Below are 20021 nucleotides of genomic sequence, written 5' to 3'. Positions count from 1 at the left end.
GACCAAGATGCTAGCTGACCAAACTTTTGATTGGGTCGATAAGTATGTTTTATTCCACTATCGTTGTGGGGGTTTTAATAATCAATGCAAATTGTTGTTATTCATCAAATTATAAGAAATACCAGAAATAATTCTGTAAGAACGGAACAATTAGGGCGACCACATTTATTTCATTTACTGATTATGTTTCTCATCGTAACACGTGTGGAAGGGTGGTTGGTCAGTTAACGAAAACAGTACGTGTGTGTATGTGTACATTTGGTCAGTACGTGTGTGTATGTGTACATTTGGTCAGTACGTGTGTGTATGTGTACATTTGGTCAGTTAACAAAAACAGTACGTGTGTGTATGTCTACATTTGGTCAGTACGTGTGTGTATGTCTACATTTGGTCAGTTAACAAAAACAGTACGTGTGTGTATGTCTACATTTGGTCAGTACGTGTGTGTATGTCTACATTTGGTCAGTACGTGTGTGTATGTGTACATTTGGTCAGTTTACAAAAACGGTACGTGTGTGTATGTGTACATTTGGTCAGTTAACAAAAACAGTACGTGTGTGTATGTGTACATTTGGTCAGTTAACAAAAACAGTACGTGTGTGTATGTCTACATTTGGTCAGTTAACAAAAACAGTACGTGTGTGTATGTGTACATTTAGTCAGTACGTGTGTGTATGTGTACATTTGGTCAGTATGTGTGTGTATGTGTACATTTGGTCAGTACGTGTGTGTATGTGTACATTTGGTCAGTTAACAAAAACAGTACGTGTGTGTATGTGTACATTTGGTCAGTATGTGTGTGTATGTGTACATTTGGTCAGTACGTGTGTGTATGTGTACATTTGGTCAGTTAACAAAAACAGTACGTGTGTGTATGTCTACATTTGGTCAGTTAACAAAAACAGTACGTGTGTGTATGTCTACATTTTTGCGATGTTTCAATTCATAATCGTACTTTTAACAATCTGGATGCCTTAGCAATGACAATTAAAGTCAAAAGGAAACTAGGACCCATTTCCTTCATCAAAGGTTCTTAATTTAGCGATGAATGGTAATTTTCGGCCAGAGACGTGTTTGTGGTACGTATGCCAACTATAATTACCACCATTGACTTTACAATTTTTCCTTGATTTTGGAAAGGGGGTCCAGTTACAATTATTTTGTTGAATCGAAGAAGTATAAGATTGGTCGGGTTATGAAGAACATGTAACAATAAGACTACGGTCAGAATTTATGACCGGGGGAGGGAGAAATGGGGCATACAAAAACTTGTTGGTTGAAAGGGGGGCCTCAACAAAATGTTGAAACTCAAAAAAGGGACTTTGAATTCTCTACTATTTGTAATGATGATGGAGACACAGAGACAGATAATGGCACTGAAGAGTAAACTTTGAACAAAATGAAATCTCACATGAGAAGCAGTAGATTACCTTGTACATTTGCACGCACTTTTTACGCCTTCCCCACAACTCCGTACACTACATTTACCTTCCGTAATCACGATGCAGTCGATAGCCATATATATATATATATATATATATATATATATATATATATATATATATATATATATATATATATATATTTGGTAGTACTGGAACTCTTTCTTGGTTGTAACTCGGAGTTTCACGCATAGTGCGATCGTCAGACAACTCTGAGGCCTACTCTCTGGGTGTGCTGTATATATAGAGTGTAGACAATAGAAATACCATCACTATTGTCTGTGTCGGTGGGTTGGTGTTGTATGTGTGGAGGTGTTGGTTGTTATTGTGTGAGGTATTGGGTGCGGACAAGTAAGTGTTGGCGGGTTGTTACATGTAACAGTACGTGTGTGTATGTACACTGCTGTATAGAGCACTGTCTTAGCAGATTGATACTCACCGAGTTATATATATATATATATATATATATATATATATATATATATATATATATATATATATATATATATATCTGTGTGTGTGTGTGTGTGTGTGTGTGTGTGTGTGTGTACATATATAGGGTTAAAATGTGGGTAAGAGTGTAGTAGAGGAGGTCATATGTACGTAGAGTAAAATTGAGGTATTGAAGACTATATTCAAGTGCTCGCAATGCCAATGGACGGGACACCCTAAAGTGGGTTATCCCTCTTAGTGTACAGTACAATTTTACTTCTTGTACAACTCCAGAATGCAGTAGAGAGTTACCGTATAATTCAATTGCACACATACCAATCTCATGGGGTATCAAGCCCGGTCTGTGGCATAAAGTGTAACCCTCCCCTAGTCCGTTGTGTTAAAAGTGACCCTAATTCAATTTCCTTTCTCTAAAAAATGACCATCAACCTGTTCAAATATTTTTTAAAAACCAATGAGGTCCTGCGTTCGAATTCCACTAGAGAAAGGGTTCTATCGTAAGTTCCCACCACATTGGTATTTTTTTTAAAGGCATGTGTTGTTTCCTACTATTACCACCACAGTGAGTTTGTGTTTGTACTAAATCAATGTCTGTGTTTGGATCTAATTGGCTGTGCTGAAGGCCAGAACTTCCAAAGACTAGATGAGCACACAACTGACAACCTCAGGACCGGGGTCAACATCTCCACTCAACCATATTATCCCCAATATCTTGCTACGCTGTTTCCCCTCTATTACTGTAAGATCCCCTCCTCTCCTCACACCACAACTAAAGTTGATTAACTGCATTTTACTGATATGTTATATGACGTTACTTTGCAGTGGTGGGATGTGGTAGCAGTAGGTTTTGGAACTGGTTGCAATATTTGGATCATGCCCAAATCACAAAATAATTCAAAGTTAGATAAAAAAAATAAGTCAAAGTAAAAGGTGACCCTCCCCTTTACTGCTATTTCCTAAAATACGGCCCTCCCCCTAGTCTATCAGCTAGCCCTCGGATGTTCTTCCGATAAAATACGACACACAGCCGAACAACGCTATCGAGGATGGAACATCCGAGGTCTAGCGAATGTCATCAGGATATAAATAACTGCCAATCAGAGAACCGTATTAGCGACAAGCACAAACAGAGGACAATAGCTAAATTTTCATGCATATTCATCTTAAGGAGGGGCTTGTAAAAATAACCACCAATGCGTTAACTAAAATGTGTGAATGACAACGTCTACACACTCATCAAACACAATTACCATAAACTGATAAGACATAGTAATGACATAAATGTGTTTGTCAACACCTGCATGCAGAGATTGAATATATTAAAGTATATATATGCATATATGGCCCAACCCACCGCTTATCGTAATCTCAATGGAATGTCCGGTCTGAAAATGGCATTCGCTAGACTGTTCGGGCAAGCCCTCACATGCGAACTTCGTTCGCTTATAGTTATAGCATCGAAAGAAAGCCCGAACGTCTAGCAGCAAGACTACCCTCCCCCGAGGACCGGTTTGTAAAAGGTTACCCACCCCCAATTCCCCCGTCGCTTCCCTCTTGCAATTACTGAAGGTTCCCTAAAATGTACCTAAACAGTCGCTCTGGCGTTTGTGGTATATCTTTGAACATTATTTCAGTTGATAAAAAGATAATTGAAACACGTAGGGTATACGTAGTTAGACACTGTAGTTCTTAGAACTCTGTATCTGTTAGATCGATGTCAGGACATACAATCCCATACACCTGCGACCACCATATCAACACTAGTGATCTCAGTGCGAGCTCACATCGCGTGGGAATATACACAATACATTTACCTTGTCACGTATATTCATTTATTACAGATTTTATGGCGAATTTCACAGTTGGTCTCCAACTGGATATACAAAAGAACAAAGAGACCAACTGAACAAGGCCTTGAAAGCCACGGGGACTAAACATATCGACTGGGCTGGTGAACAAAGGTCTTTTGCTGACTTCGAAACACTAACTAAATTAAAGGTAGATCCAAAAATGTACATATTTTCGTCAAACTATCAATTATTAGAATGGTATGTCTTTTTAGGCCATTTTCCCCCGTAACCCACGAAAATCGGTTACTGTGAATACCTGTCTGTCGATCGGTTACTGTCAAATACCTTACTGTCGATCTCACACCATACAAATATGTTTCAGTTTTGTGATTCCATAAATTTAAATTATTGACCCCAATGGGTGCCGCCCTGAGAGGGGGGGGGGCTGGCTATAGGAATATAGGAATATCCAATATCCATCCCTCCAAATATCTGTGTGTATGCACGCGCGCGCGCGCGCGCGCGCGTGTGTGTGTGTGTGTGTGTGTGTGTGTGTGTGTGTGTGTGTGTGTGTGTGTGTGTGTGTGTGTGTGTTTGTACAGCCGTGACATCCGAAACTGAATTTCAGCTAAATCTCGTACAGTTAACACAAGTTGAAAGGACAGATCCTCTTTCAAGTGTCCATACCGCATACTGCCAGTTGTAAGCTTTCAAGCTTTCTTTTTAAGACCTTACCCTTTGCGCTTGGCCTCTCTCTTTCTTCAAGGTAAAATATACATTACATATTGGATAATTGGGATTACTGTTACTAGAGACAATATTCAAGTGTCTACACAAAAACTCTTTACAAAAATAGCAGCCCCACAAAACTGTCTTGGCGTGACCATGTGAATGATACATACTAGGTAGTTGTTTTGGATATTTGTGTTCCTACGTTTGACAGCCATGCAAAACAACTAAGACCAAGTCCATGTATGTAACTCGATAAATTGCAAAATGTGTAAAAAGTTATTATTTGAGTACAGTAAGTGATTTATGAACAAAACTTGATAAACATTTTCAATCACAAGCAAACGAAATTAACAAAACTAAGAAGAAATTATTCATTATATTGGGAAGCGACAAACGCATGCACAGACTGTCTGACAGGATGTGACGTAGTAATTACTTGTATTTATCTAGTTTATTTACAAATCACACGTTTACTATGCTTGCATAAATGTCTTCCATTTCTCAGATCCCACCGGATACACCAGGCTCACTAGATGGCGTTCACGACAAGTGTAACACGGTCGGCGATGAAAAGAAATTGGCAATAATCATTGAAGTTGGTATGAATGCTAAGACAGCGAGACGACTAATTGGAACTATTACTGCATACAGCAAACCAATACCTCTGACGATGTTTCTTTATGGGGACTTTGTTCAACAAAACCCTGATTTGGTGAAAGAGTGGAGTCAACGATATGACATTGAAGTTCGCGCCGGTAAACATTGGCCTCTTGAATATTGGCAGTTACAGAATAAAAATACACTACGAATGGACATCGTCAGTGCCTTGGTCAAATTCCAAGAAGTGGGATTATCTCCAGCCTACATATTGCCAAGCAGTGTCAACAACGATGTTGCTGACGTCATCAAAAAGAGAAATCTTAGAACCATAAACAGTACAATCACCTTTCCCCCAAGAACAGGTAACTATGACAACTAACATTTCACAGCTCTTCTTCTTCTTCTTTATTCCCAGAAATATATATATACATATATAACAATTCTACAATATATGAAGTATTCAACATGGGAAAGGGAGACGAAAAATAGTTGTCTTTGCAATTAGTCGAGTCCGTCCCCATATACAATCTTAGGGATTAGGAATTACTAATTATTGGGGCTGCTGGTCAAATTCAATGTATTGCAATATTGACAGAATAGAAAAAAACTATAAAGGATTTACAAAAGTACATTATATAAATATAGGTGGACAAAAAAAGCAAAACAAAAAAACCAAACAAACAAATACACAAACACAAAGAAACAACAAATGACCTACTTAAATATACAGACACACGGTAATCGATCTATGAATATGAAGTATAACTAGTTTACAATGATTGGATATAGTTTTTGAACTCTTTTTGGAAATGACTTCTGCTATTTATCTTGCGAATGTTGTAAGGGATGCTATTCCATAGTTTAGCACCTGCATACTTGACAGTGAACTGGCCAGTCCTATGGTTTGCTTTTGGGATGGTAAGGTCGTTTCTGGCGCTCTGTCGTGTTGTGAAGGAGTGTTGAATGGGGGTGAAAAAATCCTGAAAGGTATCCGGTAATCTGAGGTGCAAAACGTCATGAACGAGAACGGCAAGCTACCGAACCATAGATACTTGTCTATACTAAACCATAGATACTTGTCTATACTGAACCATAGATACTTGTCTATACTGAACCATAGATACTTGTCTATACTGAACCATATATACCTATCTATGCTGAACCATAGATACTTGTCTATACTGACCCATAGATACTTGTCTATACCGAACCATAGATACTTGTCTATACTAAACCATAGATACTTGTCTATACTGAACCATAGATACTTGTCTATACTGAACCATACATACTTGTCTATACTGAACCATAGATACTTGTCTGTACTGAACCATACATACTTGTCTATACTGAACCATAGATACTTGTCTATACAAAGCCATGGATACTTGTCTATACTGAACCATAGATATTTGTCTATACTGAACCATAGATACTTGTCTATACAAAACCATAGATACTTGTCTATACCGAACCATAGATACTTGTCTATACCGAATCATAGATACTTGTCTATACCGAACCATAGATACTTGTCTATACCGAACCATAGATACTTGTCTATACCGAACCATAGATACTTGTCTATACTGAACCATATATATTTGTCTATACTAAACCATAGATACTTGTCTATACTGAACCATAGATACTTGTCTATACCGAACCATAGATACTTGTCTATACTGAACCATATATATTTGTCTATACTGAACCATAGATACTTGTCTATACAAAACCATAGATACTTGTCTATACCGAACCATAGATACTTGTCTATACCGAATCATAGATACTTGTCTATACCGAACCATAGATACTTGTCTATACCGAACCATATATATTTGTCTATACTAAACCATAGATACTTGTCTATACTGAACCATAGATACTTGTCTATACAAAACCATAGATACTTGTCTATACAAAACCATAGATGATGTCTAACCAAAATTCCTCAACATTTGGTATAAGCATAAACCATAATAAGCATTCAAAAATAAAATAAAATGTCAGTTATAATAGCTGAAATAACTACAGATAGGCTAGGAGAACGTTTATTCTAGTGTATTGATGGTTTCACTTGTAAAAAAGGAACATAATGTTTTTTTTACCACAAATACACACATCTAGTAGTCATTAACACGAATCATATACATCAGGAATCGGATAGTATTCTAAAATTGTGACGCAAAACGTCATCCAGATCCACAGTCACAACTTTGATGTCTTCTTTTTTAATTTCCAGGTGACAAGATGACCCAATCATCGTACTTCCGGTTCCGGGACGTGGAAAGAATTCCTAAAGCCTTGAACTTGATACATTCTAGTCTGAATGACATTGGAGGAATTCTGAGTTTGGATACAGATTTTCCTGACAGTCACATGATTTCCGTATTTCTGCTTGATTATCTCTTTGAAGTTTCACCATATCATATTGTCAGTTTGCGAGACTGTTTAAAATAATTTCACAATTCAAGAGTCATTTCATGATTTCACACAAAGTTGAAACTTGTTTCATATTCATTGTCCTAGCAGTGGTCCAACGTTGCATCATGGGAGTTAGCATGCATGTATACATATTAGATGAACAATAAATATTCACAATTATTTGTCTGAAGTTAATGACTCCCATGAGACAATGCTGAATCACAGCAAAGATAGTCACAGAAAATGAATGTGGAATACGTTTCCAGTTGGTGTTTAAGGGCAAATATTATATGATATAAAACATGAAATGACTCTCCAGAAACCAAAGTTTACGAACATACCTTTATTTCCTGGAATGGTGTTAAATTCAAAGGTTTGAGAAAGGTTTTATTGTCAAATCTTATATGCAGGTGTATATTACCACTACGGCAAGCAAACTATCAGGTGTAGGTGTATATTACCACTATGGAAAGCAAACTATCAGGTGTAAGTGTATATTACCACTATGGAATGTAAACTATCAGGTGTAGGTGTATATTACCACTATGGAAAGTGAACTATCAGGTGTAGGTGTATATTACCACTATGGAATGTAAACTATCAGGTGTAGGTGTATATTACCACTATGGAAAGTGAACTATCAGGTGTAGGTGTATATTACCACTGTGGAAAGTGAACTATCAGGTGTAGGTGTATATTACCACTATGGAAAGTGAACTATCAGATGTAGGCGTATATTACTACTATGGAAAGTGAACTATCATTCACCCATTCTACTGTAATATTAGAACATATCAGTCAAATCGCTGCTGACAACCATGCAGTGAATCAATTGTTAGTTGTGGTGTGAGGAGAGGATTAGGTCTCGTAGAAGTGAAGGATGAACAGTGTGGTAAGATATTGGTGATATTGTGGTTGGATGAAGATGTTGACCTTTGTCTGCAGCCAACCAGTTGTTGGAGGTTCTGGCCTACAACTATGGAATTAATTAATGCAGTGCCTTCATACAAATTTACTGAGGACGAACCTTTCCAACTCTATTACATACTTACGTATATATAATGGGTGTATTAAAAGTGATAGCGAGATTTATTTGATTAACCGTAATTAATGATGGTAGACTTTATTATCTTAAACCAAAAGTCGTTATCAAACACTTGTTTTGTTTGTTAAATTCATATTAGCATCCACCCAAGGTGATTGACACTATCACTGACCTATCACTAGCCAGAAACAAAATAAGTCTGTAAGTCAACACAGGAATATATGAGGTGTATGATAAAATGGAACTTTTGAGATTTAGATCTCCTGGTGGTGATGTTTGATTAACAAGTAGTGTAGACAAAGGAAATAGACGGTGTGAGAGACTAGCAGCAAATTACCGTGCGCAAATTTTCAAATACTAGAGTAGCAATTACCAACGTTTTCACGTTTTTTTTATCCCAAGCTTTATTATGATTACTCACCAATCTGTCAGCATTCTAATACTGGTACTCAAATTCAAACTTTTCTCAGTACGATCTATGATATTCTTGATCTGCCCAGATTTGGTTTTCCTAATGTGTCTATTTTATTGAGAGATCGTAGACTAACTTTAAATTTATTCAGGATGCTGATATTTATTCTCTATTCAATTTTAAACCAAAACTTAAGGAGTCTGTCATTACATTTATGGCATATTTTAGCATTTGTGTTATTTTACTAGGGGACATTTTGGCCAAAGTGACACTCGACACAGTAATGATTAAACAACTAGTGAAGGAGTAGTCGCCGCTGGGGGCGCTGATATAAGACCCCCCCCCACCCCAACGAGAGTCTGGGGAAACATGAGTTCAACTCGCCCGCGCAAGAAGTAGCTTCTAGAGCAGTGCATGCTGGGGAATACTTCACGTCAAACATTGTAGGCTAAATGATTTAGGTACGTTCACTACACGTTATCACTTCTCAAGCGAGTGATACATCTAAATTACAACAAACAGGCCTCGTAGGCCCATTTTTATGACTTGGAAGAAATGTACTGTTACTAACGCGCGGGGTAGTTGAAACATGGTTTCCCCAGACCCTCGTCTGGGTGGTCTCCTAGAGGAGCCCCAGCAGTGACCGAGAAGGTACGAAATACCCGAATTTCAGAATAATGTGGGCTAAAAGATTAAAGAATGACAGCTGGTGGCACCAAGTACGTTTTATTTATCCCTGTACAATAATACAACAATTAGTACAATTTCACCAATGACGTCTGACCATATGGAAGTATTGCGTCATGGAAACCATTGAAGTAGTATCACCCAGTGGTCCACGCATTCACAAATTAAATAATTAATGTATCACCGAGTGGTCCACGCATTCACAAATTAAATCATTAATGTATCACCGAGTAGTCCACTCATTCACAAATTAAATAATTAATGTATCACCCAGTGGTCCACGCATTCACAAATTAAATCATTAATGTATCACCCAGTGGTCCACGCATTCACAAATTAAATCATTAATGTATCACCGAGTGGTCCACGCATTCACAAATTAAATAATTAATGTATCACCGAGTGGTCCACGCATTCACAAATTAAATAATTAATGTATCACCGAGTGGTCCACTCATTCACAAATTAAATCATTAATGTATCACCGAGTGGTCCACGCATTCACAAATTAAATAATTAATGTATCACCGAGTGGTCCACGCATTCACAAATTAAATAATTAATGTATCACCGAGTGGTCCACGCATTCACAAATTAAATAATTAATGTATCACCGAGTGGTCCACGCATTCACAAATTAAATCATTAATGTATCACCCAGTGGTCCACGCATTCACAAATTAAATCATTAATGTATCACCCAGTGGTCCACGCATTCACAAATTAAATCATTAATGTATCACCGAGTGGTCCACGCATTCACAAATTAAATCATTAATGTATCACCCAGTGGTCCACGCATTCACAAATTAAATCATTAATGTATCACCGAGTGGTCCACGCATTCACAAATTAAATAATTAATGTATCACCGAGTGGTCCACGCATTCACAAATTAAATAATTAATGTATCACCGAGTGGTCCACGCATTCACAAATTAAATCATTAATGTATCACCCAGTGGTCCACGCGTTCACAAATTAAATCATTAATGTATCACCGAGTGGTCCACGCATTCACAAATTAAATAATTAATGTATCACCCAGTGGTCCACGCATTCACAAGTTAAATAATTAATGTATCACCCAGTGGTCCACGCATTCACAAATTAAATCATTAATGTATCACCGAGTGGTCCACGCATTCACAAATTAAATCATTAATGTATCACCCAGTGGTCCACGCATTCACAAATTAAATCATTAATGTATCACCGAGTGGTCCACGCATTCACAAATTAAATAATTAATGTATCACCCAGTGGTCCACGCATTCACAAGTTAAATAATTAATGTATCACCCAGTGGTCCACGCATTCACAAATTAAATCATTAATGTATCACCGAGTGGTCCACGCATTCACAAATTAAATCATTAATGTATCACCGAGTAGTCCACTCATTCACAAATTAAATAATTAATGTATCACCCAGTGGTCCACGCATTCACAAATTAAATCATTAATGTATCACCCAGTGGTCCACGCATTCACAAATTAAATCATTAATGTATCACCCAGTAGTCCACGCATTCACAAATTAAATCATTAATGTATCACCCAGTGGTCCACGCATTCACAAATTAATTCATTAATGTATCACCCAGTGGTCCACGCATTCACAAATTAAATCATTAATGTATCACCCAGTGGTCCACGCATTCACAAATTAAATCATTAATGTATCACCCAGTGGTCCACGCATTCACAAATTAAATCATTAATGTATCACCCAGTGGTCCACGCATTCACAAATTAAATCATTAATGTATCACCCAGTGGTCCACGCATTCACAAATTAAATCATTAAAGTATCACCCAGTCTCCACGCATTCACAAATTAAATCATTAATGTATCACCCAGTAGTCCACGCATTCACAAATTAAATCATTAATGTATCACCCAGTGGTCCACGCATTCACAAATTAAATCATTAATGTATCACCCAGTGGTCCACGCATTCACAAATTAAATCATTAATGTATCACCCAGTGGTCCACGCATTCACAAATTAAAGACAAAGCGTCATATCCATTTAGCAATTTACTTAGTATTTTACAATGATAATGAAATTTAAAAGTTTCTATAATAGAGTACAAGAATGAGTTTATTGATGTATCGAAACTATCATGTTCTCAGTTAAACAACGTTTTTTATGACATGTAATAATTTGCATATACATTGTAACGATTTTGTTATTTTTAGTCCTTAGCGAAGTCAGTCACAAAAGAATTTAGATTGGAAATTTCTGTCATGAATTACACCTTGCAGCAGATTTCTATTCTATTTGTGGAATAAAAACCGACTTCTATTATTTGCAATACTTACCATGAAATAAATACAATTGAGTACCGATTTATAAATTGTCGGGAATTTATTGAGTATATGATTAACCAGTCATTTTTCCAAACAAAGACACTGTAGTTTATTTCAATGCCGGTGATCAAACAGCGTCAAGTACTGAGAAGTCAGTTAATTGTGCAGATCAAAGAACAACATGTCAATTGGTGCTTTGCTGAGATATGAACTGATGTACAGATCAAAGAACAACATGTCAATTGGTGCTTTGCTGAAATATGAACTGATGTGCAGATCAAAGAACAACATGTCAATTGGGGCTTTGCTGAGATATGAACTGATGCACAGATCAAAGAACAACATGTCAATTGGGGCTTTGCTGAGATATGAACTGATGTACAGATCAAAGAACAACATGTCAATTGGTGCTTTGCTGAGATATGAACTGATGTGCAGATCAAAGAACAACATGTCAATTGGTGCTTTGCTGAGGTATGAACTGATGTACAGATCAAAGAACAACATGTCAATTGTGCTTTGCTGAGATATGAACTGATGCACAGATCAAAGAACAACATGTCAATTGGTGCTTTGCTGAAATATGAACTGATGTGCAGATCAAAGAACAACATGTCAATTGGTGCTTTGCTGAGATATGAACTGATGCACAGATCAAAGAACAACATGTCAATTGGGGCTTTGCTGAGATATGAACTGATGTACAGATCAAAGAACAACATGTCAATTGGTGCTTTGCTGAGATATGAACTGATGTGCAGATCAAAGAACAACATGTCAATTGGTGCTTTGCTGAGGTATGAACTGATGTACAGATCAAAGAACAACATGTCAATTGGTGCTTTGCTGAGATATGAACTGATGCACAGATCAAAGAACAACATGTCAATTGGTGCTTTGCTGAGATATGAACTGATGTGCAGATCAAAGAACATGTCAATTGGTGCTTTGCTGAGATATGAACTGATGTGCAGATCAAAGAACAACATGTCAATTGGTGCTTTGCTGAGATACGAACTGATGTACATATCAAAGAACAACATGTCAATTGGTGCTTTGCTGAGATATGAACTGATGCACAGATCAAAGAACAACATGTCAATTGGTGCTTTGCTGAGATAAGAACTGATGTACAGATCAAAGAACAACATGTCAATTGGGGCTTTGCTGAGATATGAACTGATGCACAGATCAAAGAACAACATGTCAATTGGTGCTTTGCTGAGATATGAACTGATGCACAGATCAAAGAACAACATGTCAATTGGTGCTTTGCTGAGATATGAACTGATGCACAGATCAAAGAACAACATGTCAATTGGTGCTTTGCTGAGATATGAACTGATGTGCAGATCAAAGAACAACATGTCAATTGGGGCTTTGCTGAGATATGAACTGATGCACAGATCAAAGAACAACATGTCAATTGGTGCTTTGCTGAGGTATGAACTGATGCAAAGATCAAAGAACGACATGTCAATTGGTGCTTTGCTGAGATATGAACTGATGCACAGATCAAAGAACAACATGTCAATTGGTGCTTTGCTGAGATATGAACTGATGCACAGATCAAAGAACAACATGTCAATTGGTGCTTTGCTGAGATATGAACTGATGTGCAGATCAAAGAACAACATGTCAATTGGTGTTTTGCTGAGATATGAACTGATGCACAGATCAAAGAACAACATGTCAATTGGTGCTTTGCTGAGATATGAACTGATGTGCAGATCAAAGAACAACATGTCAATTGGTGCTTTGCTGAGATATGAACTGATGCACAGATCAAAGAACAACATGTCAATTGGTGTTTTGCTGAGATATTAACTGATGTGCAGATCAAAGAACAACATGTCAATTGGTGCTTTGCTGAGATATGAACTGATGTGCAGATCAAAGAACAACATGTCAATTGGGGCTTTGCTGAGATATGAACTGATGCACAAATCAAAGAACAACATGTCAGTTGGTGCTTTGCTGAGATATGAACTGATGCACAGATCAAAGAACAACATGTCAATTGGTGTTTTGCTGAGGTATGAACTGATGTGCAGATCAAAGAACAACATGTCAATTGGTGCTTTGCTGAGATATGAACTGATGCACAGATCAAAGAACAACATGTCAATTGGTGCTTTGCTGAGATATGAACTGATGTGCAGATCAAAGAACAACATGTCAATTGGTGCTTTGCTGAGATATGAACTGATGCACAGATCAAAGAACAACATGTCAATTGGTGCTTTGCTGAGATACGAACTGATGTACATATCAAAGAACAACATGTCAATTGGTGCTTTGCTGAGATATGAACTGATGCACAGATCAAAGAACAACATGTCAATTGGTGCTTTGCTGAGATATGAACTGATGCACAGATCAAAGGACAACATGTCAATTGGTGTTTTGCTGAGATATTAACTGATGTGCAGATCAAAGAACAACATGTCAATTGGTGCTTTGCTGAGATATGAACTGATGTGCAGATCAAAGAACAACATGTCAATTGGGGCTTTGCTGAGATATGAACTGATGCACAAATCAAAGAACAACATGTCAGTTGGTGCTTTGCTGAGATATGAACTGATGCACAGATCAAAGAACAACATGTCAATTGGTGTTTTGCTGAGGTATGAACTGATGTGCAGATCAAAGAACAACATGTCAATTGGTGCTTTGCTGAGATATGAACTGATGCACAGATCAAAGAACAACATGTCAATTGGGGCTTTGCTGAGATATGAACTGATGCACAGATCAAAGAACAACATGTCAATTGGTGCTTTGCTGAGATATGAACTGATGCACAGATCAAAGAACAACATGTCAATTGGTGCTTTGCTGAGATATGAACTGATGCACAGATCAAAGAACAACATGTCAATTGGTGCTTTGCTGAGATATGAACTGATGTGCAGATCAAAGAACAACATGTCAATTGGGGCTTTGCTGAGATATGAACTGATGCACAGATCAAAGAACAACATGTCAATTGGTGCTTTGCTGAGGTATGAACTGATGCACAGATCAAAGAACGACATGTCAATTGGTGCTTTGCTGAGATATGAACTGATGCACAGATCAAAGAACAACATGTCAATTGGTGCTTTGCTGAGATATGAACTGATGCACAGATCAAAGAACAACATGTCAATTGGTGCTTTGCTGAGATATGAACTGATGCACAGATCAAAGAACAACATGTCAATTGGTGCTTTGCTGAGATATGAACTGATGCACAGATCAAAGAACAACATGTCAATTGGTGCTTTGCTGAGATATGAACTGATGTGCAGATCAAAGAACAACATGTCAATTGGGGCTTTGCTGAGATATGAACTGATGCACAGATCAAAGAACAACATGTCAATTGGTGCTTTGCTGAGGTATGAACTGATGCACAGATCAAAGAACGACATGTCAATTGGTGCTTTGCTGAGATATGAACTGATGCACAGATCAAAGAACAACATGTCAATTGGTGCTTTGCTGAGATATGAACTGATGCACAGATCAAAGAACATGTCAATTGGTGCTTTGCTGAGATATGAACTGATGTGCAGATCAAAGAACAACATGTCAATTGGTGTTTTGCTGAGATATGAACTGATGCACAGATCAAAGAACAACATGTCAATTGGTGCTTTGCTGAGGTATGAACTGATGCACAGATCAAAGAACAACATGTCAATTGGTGCTTTGCTGAGATATGAACTGATGTGCAGATCAAAGAACAACATGTCAATTGGTGCTTTGCTGAGATATGAACTGATGCACAGATCAAAGAACAACATGTCAATTGGTGCTTTGCTGAGATATGAACTGATGTGCAGATCAAAGAACAACATGTCAATTGGTGCTTTGCTGAGATATGAACTGATGCACAGATCAAAGAACAACATGTCAATTGGTGTTTTGCTGAGATATTAACTGATGTGCAGATCAAAGAACAACATGTCAATTGGTGCTTTGCTGAGATATGAACTGATGTGCAGATCAAAGAACAACATGTCAATTGGGGCTTTGCTGAGATATGAACTGATGCACAGATCAAAGAACAACATGTCAATTGGTGTTTTGCTGAGGTATGAACTGATGTGCAGATCAAAGAACAACATGTCAATTGGTGCTTTGCTGAGATATGAACTGATGCACAGATCAAAGAACAACATGTCAATTGGTGCTTTGCTGAGATATGAACTGATGTGCAGATCAAAGAACAACATGTCAATTGGTGCTTTGCTGAGATATGAACTGATGCACAGATCAAAGAACAACATGTCAATTGGTGTTTTGCTGAGATATGAACTGATGCACAGATCAAAGAACAACATGTCAATTGGTGCTTTGCTGAGATAAGAACTGATGTACAGATCAAAGAACAACATGTCAATTGGGGCTTTGCTGAGATATGAACTGATGCACAGATCAAAGAACAACATGTCAATTGGTGCTTTGCTGAGATATGAACTGATGCACAGATCAAAGAACAACATGTCAATTGGTGCTTTGCTGAGATATGAACTGATGCACAGATCAAAGAACAACATGTCAATTGGTGCTTTGCTGAGGTATGAACTGATGCACAGATCAAAGAACAACATGTCAATTGGTGCTTTGCTGAGATATGAACTGATGTGCAGATCAAAGAACAACATGTCAATTGGTGCTTTGCTGAGATATGAACTGATGCACAGATCAAAGAACAACATGTCAAATGGTGCTTTGCTGAGATATGAACTGATGTGCAGATCAAAGAACAACATGTCAATTGGTGCTTTGCTGAGATATGAACTGATGCACAGATCAAAGAACAACATGTCAATTGGTGTTTTGCTGAGATATTAACTGATGTGCAGATCAAAGAACAACATGTCAATTGGTGCTTTGCTGAGATATGAACTGATGTGCAGATCAAAGAACAACATGTCAATTGGGGCTTTCCTGAGATATGAACTGATGCACAGATCAAAGAACAACATGTCAATTGGTGTTTTGCTGAGGTATGAACTGATGTGCAGATCAAAGAACAACATGTCAATTGGTGCTTTGCTGAGATATGAACTGATGCACAGATCAAAGAACAACATGTCAATTGGTGCTTTGCTGAGATATGAACTGATGTGCAGATCAAAGAACAACATGTCAATTGGTGCTTTGCTGAGATATGAACTGATGCACAGATCAAAGAACAACATGTCAATTGGTGTTTTGCTGAGATATGAACTGATGCACAGATCAAAGAACAACATGTCAATTGGTGCTTTGCTGAGATAAGAACTGATGTACAGATCAAAGAACAACATGTCAATTGGGGCTTTGCTGAGATATGAACTGATGCACAGATCAAAGAACAACATGTCAATTGGTGCTTTGCTGAGATATGAACTGATGCACAGATCAAAGAACAACATGTCAATTGGTGCTTTGCTGAGATATGAACTGATGCACAGATCAAAGAACAACATGTCAATTGGTGCTTTGCTGAGATATGAACTGATGTGCAGATCAAAGAACAACATGTCAATTGGGGCTTTGCTGAGATATGAACTGATGCACAGATCAAAGAACAACATGTCAATTGGTGCTTTGCTGAGGTATGAACTGATGCAAAGATCAAAGAACGACATGTCAATTGGTGCTTTGCTGAGATATGAACTGATGCACAGATCAAAGAACAACATGTCAATTGGTGCTTTGCTGAGATATGAACTGATGCACAGATCAAAGAACAACATGTCAATTGGTGCTTTGCTGAGATATGAACTGATGTGCAGATCAAAGAACAACATGTCAATTGGTGTTTTGCTGAGATATGAACTGATGCACAGATCAAAGAACAACATGTCAATTGGTGCTTTGCTGAGATATGAACTGATGTGCAGATCAAAGAACAACATGTCAATTGGTGCTTTGCTGAGATATGAACTGATGCACAGATCAAAGAACAACATGTCAATTGGTGTTTTGCTGAGATATTAACTGATGTGCAGATCAAAGAACAACATGTCAATTGGTGCTTTGCTGAGATATGAACTGATGTGCAGATCAAAGAACAACATGTCAATTGGGGCTTTGCTGAGATATGAACTGATGCACAAATCAAAGAACAACATGTCAGTTGGTGCTTTGCTGAGATATGAACTGATGCACAGATCAAAGAACAACATGTCAATTGGTGTTTTGCTGAGGTATGAACTGATGTGCAGATCAAAGAACAACATGTCAATTGGTGCTTTGCTGAGATATGAACTGATGCACAGATCAAAGAACAACATGTCAATTGGTGCTTTGCTGAGATATGAACTGATGTGCAGATCAAAGAACAACATGTCAATTGGTGCTTTGCTGAGATATGAACTGATGCACAGATCAAAGAACAACATGTCAATTGGTGCTTTGCTGAGATACGAACTGATGTACATATCAAAGAACAACATGTCAATTGGTGCTTTGCTGAGATATGAACTGATGCACAGATCAAAGAACAACATGTCAATTGGTGCTTTGCTGAGATATGAACTGATGCACAGATCAAAGGACAACATGTCAATTGGTGTTTTGCTGAGATATTAACTGATGTGCAGATCAAAGAACAACATGTCAATTGGTGCTTTGCTGAGATATGAACTGATGTGCAGATCAAAGAACAACATGTCAATTGGGGCTTTGCTGAGATATGAACTGATGCACAAATCAAAGAACAACATGTCAGTTGGTGCTTTGCTGAGATATGAACTGATGCACAGATCAAAGAACAACATGTCAATTGGTGTTTTGCTGAGGTATGAACTGATGTGCAGATCAAAGAACAACATGTCAATTGGTGCTTTGCTGAGATATGAACTGATGCACAGATCAAAGAACAACATGTCAATTGGTGCTTTGCTGAGATATGAACTGATGTGCAGATCAAAGAACAACATGTCAATTGGTGCTTTGCTGAGATATGAACTGATGCACAGATCAAAGAACAACATGTCAATTGGTGCTTTGCTGAGATACGAACTGATGTACATATCAAAGAACAACATGTCAATTGGTGCTTTGCTGAGATATGAACTGATGCGCAGATCAAAGAACAACATGTCAATTGGTGCTTTGCTGAGATAAGAACTGATGTACAGATCAAAGAACAACATGTCAATTGGGGCTTTGCTGAGATATGAACTGATGCACAGATCAAAGAACAACATGTCAATTGGTGCTTTGCTGAGATATGAACTGATGCACAGATCAAAGAACAACATGTCAATTGGTGCTTTGCTGAGATATGAACTGATGCACAGATCAAAGAACAACATGTCAATTGGTGCTTTGCTGAGATATGAACTGATGTGCAGATCAAAGAACAACATGTCAATTGGGGCTTTGCTGAGATATGAACTGATGCACAGATCAAAGAACAACATGTCAATTGGTGCTTTGCTGAGGTATGAACTGATGCACAGATCAAAGAACGACATGTCAATTGGTGCTTTGCTGAGATATGAACTGATGCACAGATCAAAGAACAACATGTCAATTGGTGCTTTGCTGAGATATGAACTGATGCACAGATCAAAGAACATGTCAATTGGTGCTTTGCTGAGATATGAACTGATGTGCAGATCAAAGAACAACATGTCAATTGGTGTTTTGCTGAGATATGAACTGATGCACAGATCAAAGAACAACATGTCAATTGGTGCTTTGCTGAGGTATGAACTGATGCACAGATCAAAGAACAACATGTCAATTGGTGCTTTGCTGAGATATGAACTGATGTGCAGATCAAAGAACAACATGTCAATTGGTGCTTTGCTGAGATATGAACTGATGCACAGATCAAAGAACAACATGTCAATTGGTGCTTTGCTGAGATATGAACTGATGTGCAGATCAAAGAACAACATGTCAATTGGTGCTTTGCTGAGATATGAACTGATGCACAGATCAAAGAACAACATGTCAATTGGTGTTTTGCTGAGATATGAACTGATGCACAGATCAAAGAACAACATGTCAATTGGTGCTTTGCTGAGATAAGAACTGATGTACAGATCAAAGAACAACATGTCAATTGGGGCTTTGCTGAGATATGAACTGATGCACAGATCAAAGAACAACATGT

The 20021-nt window shown here is 37.8% G+C and overlaps 1 protein-coding gene across 1 annotated transcript; it reads left to right on the top strand.

Annotated features, from left to right (window-relative positions):
• The first annotated feature begins 2312 nt into the window (after window positions 1–2312).
• On the top strand, window positions 2313–7483 carry LOC144444861 (uncharacterized). The gene is made up of 4 exons (XM_078134412.1): window positions 2313–2392; window positions 3737–3893; window positions 4923–5379; window positions 7266–7483. The coding sequence occupies exons 1-4, from the start codon at window positions 2313–2315 to the stop codon at window positions 7481–7483; spliced, it is 912 nt and encodes a 303-aa protein (XP_077990538.1).
• Window positions 7484–20021: the final 12538 nt, after the last annotated feature.

Source organism: Glandiceps talaboti, chromosome 13 (assembly GCF_964340395.1).
Source record: "Glandiceps talaboti chromosome 13, keGlaTala1.1, whole genome shotgun sequence".
NCBI lineage: Eukaryota > Metazoa > Hemichordata > Enteropneusta > Spengelidae > Glandiceps > Glandiceps talaboti.
This window is presented reverse-complemented; position numbering and strand designations above follow the sequence as displayed.

Excerpts from the sequence above, each read along its gene's own strand:
- LOC144444861 (XM_078134412.1), top strand. The coding sequence starts at position 2,313 with ATGACCATCAACCTGTTCAAATATTTTTTAAAAACCAATGAGGTCCTG. Across the intron at positions 2,393-3,736 it reads ACTAGAGAAAGGGTTCTATC|ATTTTATGGCGAATTTCACA; the intron begins GTAAGTTCCCAC and ends CATTTATTACAG. Across the intron at positions 3,894-4,922 it reads AAACACTAACTAAATTAAAG|ATCCCACCGGATACACCAGG; the intron begins GTAGATCCAAAA and ends TCCATTTCTCAG.